The 7242-nt window shown below is 62.3% G+C and overlaps 1 protein-coding gene across 1 annotated transcript in view; it reads right to left on the bottom strand.

Annotated features, from left to right (window-relative positions):
- Positions 1-2324: 2324 nt before the first annotated feature.
- PPP2R3B (protein phosphatase 2 regulatory subunit B''beta) overlaps positions 2325-7242 on the bottom strand; it is a 42944-nt gene continuing 38026 nt past the window's right edge. Inside the window, exons 8-13 of the mRNA XM_055565619.1 lie at positions 5909-5957; positions 5209-5298; positions 4705-4880; positions 3845-3963; positions 3636-3742; positions 2325-2986 (exon numbers count right to left, since the gene is read on the bottom strand). Coding sequence (XP_055421594.1) covers positions 2836-2986; positions 3636-3742; positions 3845-3963; positions 4705-4880; positions 5209-5298; positions 5909-5957 — 692 coding nt within the window. The 3' untranslated portion in view covers positions 2325-2835. The remainder of the gene's footprint in view (positions 2987-3635; positions 3743-3844; positions 3964-4704; positions 4881-5208; positions 5299-5908; positions 5958-7242) is intronic.

Genomic DNA, 7242 nt, shown 5'->3' with positions numbered 1-7242 from the left:
CCATCCTATTGTTTTCCTCTATTTCTTTGCATTGTTCGCTGAAGAAGGCTTTCTTATCTCTCCTTGCTATTCTTTGGAACTCTGCATTCAAATGGGTATATCTTTCCTTTTCTCCTTTGCTTTCCGCTTCCCTTCTTTTCACAGCTATTTGTCAGGCCTCCTCAGACAGCCATTTTTCATTTCTTTTTCTTGGGAATGATCTTGATTCCTGTCTCCTGTACAATGTCACGAACCTCCGTCCACAGTTCATCAGGCACTCTATCAGATCTAGTCCCTTAAATCTATTTCTCACTTCCACTGTATAGTCATAAGGGATTTGATTTAGGTCATACTTGAATGGTTTAGTGGTTTTCTCCACTTACTTCAATTTCAGTCTGAATTTGGCAATAAGGAGTTAATGATCTGAGCCACAGTCAGCTCCTGGTCTTGTTTTTGCTGACTGTATAGAGCTTTTCCATCTTAGGCTGCAAAGAATATAATCAATCTGATTTTGGTGTCGACCATCTGGTGATGTCCAAGTGTGGCTCACAGACCCCAAATTTGGCCTTGAAGTGTCCTGACTCGGGGGAGTATGACGTCCGCCTGGGTAGCCCGAGTCTGGGACTGCACCCCCAGAGCCCAAGACTCTGCCTTGTGTGGGAAGTGTTACTGGGGTTCCCAGAGGTCCTGAACCCTGCTTTGGGGTCCCGTTCTACCCCTGGAGTGCCTCAAACCCTGCAGCCGGGGCTCCATTCTCTTCTTGGGGACCCGAGAGCCTGCCTTGGTGGGGGGGCTCTGAGTGCAGCCCTGGGGGGGTCCAAAATCCGGCCTGAGAGGTCGAAGCTCATCTCCACTGGCCCCGAACTTGGCCATGGGTGTCCAATGCTGAACCCCCCACCCACCCTCAGAGGTCCCAGATGCCACGTGGGCCTTCCCAATAGGGCCCCGGGGGTTCTGATGGATGCAGGGGATGGAGAAATGGATGGACTGCAGGCTGGGTGGGATGGACAGCTACACGGAGGCGTGGGCCACTGTGCAGGTAAATGGACAGAAAGGTACACACAGGAATGGGTGCGCGGGTGGGCAGAGCGGAAGGACGGACGGGTGGATGGACACAGGTAGAAGGGGAGGCATGGACGGGCAGATGGATAGATACGGATGGCTAACCGCACAGATGTACGGATGGACGCATGGACCAATGGGTGGCCGGTGGGGGCAGGCGTCTGGATGAGCAGACGGAAGGGTGGAAGGAGGGAAGCAGGGGAGGAGGAAGGCTGGATGTGCAGGTAGAAGGTGGGCGGGGTACTCTGCTGGTCACTGTCACCCGCAACCCCCCCACAAAAGGAAGAAGCCCGGTCAGGAGACCGCCGTGCGCACCTCCTGACACGATGGAGCCTTTGTTGTCCTTGGTCACAGGCATTTTCCCCAATGGCCTTTTCAGTCTTACTTTTCCAACGGGGGAATGGGTTCTTATCTCTTCAATCTCTAACCCCCGGGGTCCACACATTCTCACCAGGTTTTCTTTCTCTACGTTCTCTGAGCCTCCTCTCCTCTCCACTGACCTCCCGCGTCCACCTCTCAGCGGGATGAGTCCGGAGACAAGCTGGGTCCCTCTGGGGACTTGGCGGCCAAGGGGAACGCCCGGCCTGTCTGAGCTCTGAGGAGATGGTGGCCACGCCCATCTCCCGGGGACACCCGGAGCCTTTCCCAGGAAGACATGACTGTAGAGTCCGTCCTCTGGACGGCGGGGCGGCCAGGAAGACAGGCCCACGTGGCCCCGTGTGGTCTGGCGTGAGGGACCCCTGCTCCAGCTCTCACCGCCCCACCCACTCTTGGAGCGCCTGTGTCCGGCAGAGGGGCTCAGCTGCGGGAGGGAGGGACCCTCCGCGAGGTCTGCTTGGTGCAGGGACCTGAGACGACCTGCGCAAGGCCTGGTGGGCAAATGCTCCTCGGCCACCTCCACTGGACACACGGGAGCCCACCCTCCCCTGGAATCTCAGGCTGATGCCGAAGCACGGAGCGGTGCTGGACCCGGGGATGGGCGGAGTGGCGTGGAGGCTGGACGTCTGGTCTCACGGTGTGGTGTCTGCAGGGGAGGCTCGCACCCTGTCGTGCACAGAAGTGACCGCAGGAGAGGTGGCCGCCCAGGGCCGTGGCCAGAGTGCAGGCTGCACGGGCCTGGGGCCCCGGCCTGTGACCCGCGCCCGGCGGCTCCGCGTCCGGGGGGCCTGCACGCCCCGCAGTCTCCCTGCAGGGACCCCCACGTCCGTGTCAAGTCCATCTGTGACCCACGTTCAGGATCCCCAGCTACTGTGCCTCGTTTTGTCTCGAGGTTAGCCTCGGGCTGAAAATCCTTAAATTCTTTATTTCAAAATACAAACGTGATCTCATAAAACTCTTTAAACCGCTCTGCACAGCAAATAGAAGGAACTTTACACATTTTGTACACGTACACAGAAACGTTGGGCCACACTGACCTGGGTGCTCCCTCGGCCCTGGCCGGGGCGGCCTCCCCACAGGGGCCCCGAGGGACAGCGGGCGCTGGGGCTCCTGGAATGTTCCTGCCGACACAGCCGGCCCAGGGTCAGCACGGGGACGGCCCGGGCAGACTCGCCACAGCGCCGCCGGGTTCCCACCGGGGTGAACCGTCCGCGGATGGAGGCCTCCACGCGCCTGGACGGGGCAGCGGGCCTAGGCCGCCTGCCCGCTGGGGAGGCACCGCGGGGCCGTCTGCAGCCACTTCTGTGCTGAACAAAGACGCACGCACCACAGACAAACGCACTGCACTTGGTGAGGCCGAAGGCGGCTCGGCCGCGTTTCCCACCCATGGGCCGCGGGGACCCGAGGGGCCACGGGTCACGAGGGCGGCAGGTCGTCGTCCCCACACTCATACTCGTACAGCTCGACGGCGCCCAGGCCGCCCGGCGCCTCCAGGAAGGGCCTCTGGGCCAGCGGCGACCTCAGGGCACTCAGCTTCTGCTCCACCGGGCTGAGCTCGGCCTCGTACCTGCGGGGAGGGGCCCATGAGGACAGCGCCCACCCTCTGCGCCTGCTGAACGGCTGTATGCACCCCGACACCCCGACAAGTGGGGGCAGGACAGCGAGCCCACTGAGTAGATTTCCCCCAAAACCCCCAACACCCCAACATGTGGGGCAGGACAGGCAGGCCCACTGAGCAGCTGTGCCCCCAACACCAACACCCCAACAGGTGGGGGCAGGACAGGCGGGCCCACTGAGCAGCTGTGCACTCAGCAGCTTAGCTGCCCAGCTGGCTCCCCACCCCATCCCCCCACGTGGGGTCTGCGCCACTTGGCGGCCTGTGGGTGCCACCCCCAGAGGGTAGATGGAGCCCTGGTAGGTGCCCCACAGGGGCCCTGGCAGGACGCTCCGTGGGCTGGGGGAGGGCCTGACTTAGCAGGAAGAGCTCCCAGAGTCAGGGTGCTGAGGCTGGGCACCTGGGGCAGGACCAGGAGCAGTTCGGAATCAGAGCGTGCCTGCCCTTGGCGGTAGGGCCACAGTCCCTTGGAAACCCTCCCCCAGAAGTGGCAGCCAGAGGTGGCGTCCTCCCCGGCTGGCAGCCCATTTCCCTGCCCCCATCCCTGGCCTTCCCTCGGCTGGGACCTGGTTCTCCCCCCTCCCATTCCTCCTGCACTCACCCATCCTCCCAGGGGTCCCCTGCGGCCTCCTCAGCCACCAGGATGTCGTACTCCTCGGCAGCGAAGCGCTCCCAGTCGGACAGCTCGGGGCCCTCACTCTCACTCTCCTGTGGGTGACAGGCGGAGCACGGTGCGGCATCGCCCAGGAGCGGCCCGGCGCCCCCACCCCCGCACGTCCCCCACCGGCCTCCCCCGTCACCTCCCCTCACCCTGAGCAGGGATGCCTGCTCTTTCTGCTCGTGGTCCAGGTACTTCTCGATGTTGAAGAAGGTGTCGAAAAACACATTGGCCAACTTGCAGCGCTTCAGGTCTTGCAGCGTGATCCTCCCTGCGGGAGGGGCGCGGCCATGAGCACACGGGTGGGGGTGCACGGAGGGGACTTCAGGGGACAGCTGGGAGCGCAGGTGGGCAGCGTGGGGCGTGAGCGCTCAGGACAGCTGCGGGGTAAGCGCGGAGGAGTCTCATGGGCCCGTGAGGTGGCTCATTGGCACGCGGTGGGCAGCTCCTGGGTGCAGGGCGGCTCACGGATGAGCGGGCATGTCGTGAGCACACACGGGCGGCTCTGAGCACACGCGGCTCCCAGGCACCCCGAGGAACCCAGGCCCCTCACGTGTGCAAAGCCACACGCCTTACAGCACAGCACCGTGCGCTCTGCTGCCAGCCCGGCCACGGGAGTGCTCCCGGTGTGGAGGAAGCCTGGCGGGTGGCTGGGGGACCAGAGCCCTGTCTGTCCCTGACGGTTCGTCGGGGGATACAGGGGGTCCACACCGGGGCTCCGTACCCCCTGGGGTGTCCCCTCCCCAGGAGCACCCCGGTTCCCAAGGGCATCCCCCCCGGGCTGTCCCCCTCCCCTGGGGTGTCCCCCACCGCCGGGTGCCCCACTTCCCTGGGGAACCGCACCCCCCCCAGGCTGAGCCCCGTCTCCCCCGGAGCTCCCCACCCCGGGGGCAACCCTATTCCCCACGGCATCTCCACCCCCTGGGTGTCCCCCTCCCCCATTGGGCCCCACTTCCCTGGGCGCCCCCCTCCCAGGCCATTCCCCTCCCAGGGCCCCGCCCCCGCACAGCACCTTCAGTCTGGGGCTTCACCAGGTCCAGCATTTGGCACAGGCAGTCCTCGAAGGGCAGGGCCTCGATGGCCATGCTGTCCAGCCGCTGGCACTGCTCCTCATAGAAGTACTCCAGCTCGAACATGGACAGCGCCCCGTCCCCGTCCAAGTCCATGCAGCGGAACCAGTACTCGATGCTGCGGCCAGGAGGGTTAGACGTCCACTGGGACAGCCGTCCACCCAGACCCGCTCTGACCAGGGTGACCCCACCCCCGGGTCCAGTACTTGATGCTGCCGCTGGGAGGGTCACACGTCCGCCAGGACAGCCGTCCACCCAGACCTGCTCTGACCAGGGTGACCCGCACGTGGACAGACCCCAACCCCAGGACCACCCCCTTGTGTGACCCCCTCCAAGACGACCTCATGGGGATGGGCCACGGGGAGCGCCCTCACCGATGGGTGACCACTGGGCTCCTCTTGAAAGGGCCCTAACAGCCTGAACAGAGCGCGGGCCCCAACACCCACCTGGTGGGGGTCTTCTTGTCCTCCTCGGAGATCAGAAACCAGACAAAGTCCGCATAGCTGATTTTTCCTTCCTTCTGGACCTTTTTCCCTCTGGATTCAAGAGATAAGGGCGGTGTCAGGGAGAAGCAGCCTGAGGCAGGGGTCCCTGCCCATGCCCAGGGATGACGGGAGCCCTGCAGGGACCCAGTCCCAGACTTCTTCCCACCCGGAGGTGCCTGACAGGCTGTGTGGGTACAGGGGAGGGTCTCTCAGGGCCGGAGGGGGCAGGGGGGCGAGGATTGGGGCAGAAGAACCTGCCCAGCTCAGAGCCCCCTCACAGCCCTGCATGCCCAGGGCCGGAGTCCCCCTCATGCACGGCGTCACATGCCAAGAGCGTGCTTTGTGTGCCCGTAACTTATGATGTCACACACGTGATCATGTGTGTCCTTTATATATGCCTGCACATGGCAAAGGCATGTGTGTCCTTTACATATGACCTTACATGAATAGCACATGTGTCTCTCTTACTCATGACTTCCCGTGACAATGCCGTGTATCCCCGTTGCCTGTGGCCTCGTATGGCAAAACCCTATACACGTGCTCCCAAGGCACGACTTCAGGTGCCTCAGAATACGCCCCCACCCCGGTCAGGAGTGACAGGCAGGGCCGGATGCTTCCGGGAAAGCCAGCCCAGCCCTGCTGGGAGCCCGCTGGCACGCACCGCGTCACGGCTCCGGAGAAGATCCGGTCAATCATCTTGGTGGAAATAGCTGCAAAAGAGGAGTCAGGCCGTGAGTCCTGCTCGGGGGTCCTGGTGCCCCACGCGGCGGCTGTGGACGCGGCCGGGCGGGCTCCAGGCCGAACCTGGAGACCCACGTCTGGCTGGGCGGGACCCTGGGGGCCTGAATTTCCTGCACACACCTCCTCGGACACTGCCCACCGTTTCCCAGTCCTGGGTGTGTGTGTGTCGGTGTGTGTGTACATGTGAGCTGCAAGGGCTGCAAGGAGATCCAACCAGCCCATCCTCAAGGACATCAACACGGAATATTCACTGGAGGGACTGATGCTGAAGCTGAAACTCCAATACTTTGGCCACCTGAGGCAAAGAGCTGACTCACTTTCCCTGATGCTGGGAAAGATTGAGGGCGGGAGGAGAAGGAGACGACAGAGGATGAGATGGCTGGATGGCATCACCGAGTCAATAGACATGAGTTTGGATATACTCCAGGAAATGGTGATGGACAGGGAGGCCTGGCGTGCTGCGGTCCATGGGGTCGCAAAGAGTCGGACACGACCGAGCGGCTGAACAAAGGTGTGTCCCAAGTTGTCTCGGTCATGTCTGACTCTCTGCAACCCCGTGGACTGTAGCCCACCAGGCTCCTCTGTCCATGAGATTCTCCAGGCAAGAAGACTGCAGTGAGTCGCCATTCCCTTCTACAGGGGATCTTCCTAACCCAGGAATTGAACCTGAGTCTCTTGCATCTCCTGCATTGGCAGATGGGTTCTTAAACCAGCTGAGCTGCTGGGGAAACCCACCCAGTCCAGGGACCTGAGCCAGAGTCCAAGTTGCAGAGGGAGGCACTGGCCCCGGAGCTCCAGGAACAAGTGGAATGTGGACGGCAGGACACACGTTCACTCCTGCATGGGCTCTGCCTCCAAACACACAACGCGCTTGTGGTCAGAACCCAGATGCATGTCAACCACGTTCAAGGAAGAAAGAGTGGAAGGCCGGGGCTGTCAGATGGATCACCACACACGGGGTGGCTTAAACAGCACATGGTGACCCTCCCCTCATCCTGGAGCCTGCAGTCGGAGCCCCAGGGGTGGGCAGGGCTGGTCCCTCCTGTGTGTGTGGACGGCGTCTCCTCCCCAAGTCCTCACATGCTTGTCCCTGTGTGCGTCTGTGTCCCGACCTCCCCTTCTCATCAGGACCCCAGTCCTGTGGGATCAGGACCAGCCTAGTGACCTCATTTCACCTTCAGCCCCTGTTTAAAGACCATGTCCAAACACAGCACCTCCTGAAGTCTCAGGGGTCACAACTCAAGTATATTAATC

The sequence above is a fragment of the Bubalus kerabau genome, chromosome X, assembly GCF_029407905.1.
Source record: "Bubalus kerabau isolate K-KA32 ecotype Philippines breed swamp buffalo chromosome X, PCC_UOA_SB_1v2, whole genome shotgun sequence".
Lineage (NCBI taxonomy): Eukaryota > Metazoa > Chordata > Mammalia > Artiodactyla > Bovidae > Bubalus > Bubalus kerabau.
This window is presented reverse-complemented; position numbering and strand designations above follow the sequence as displayed.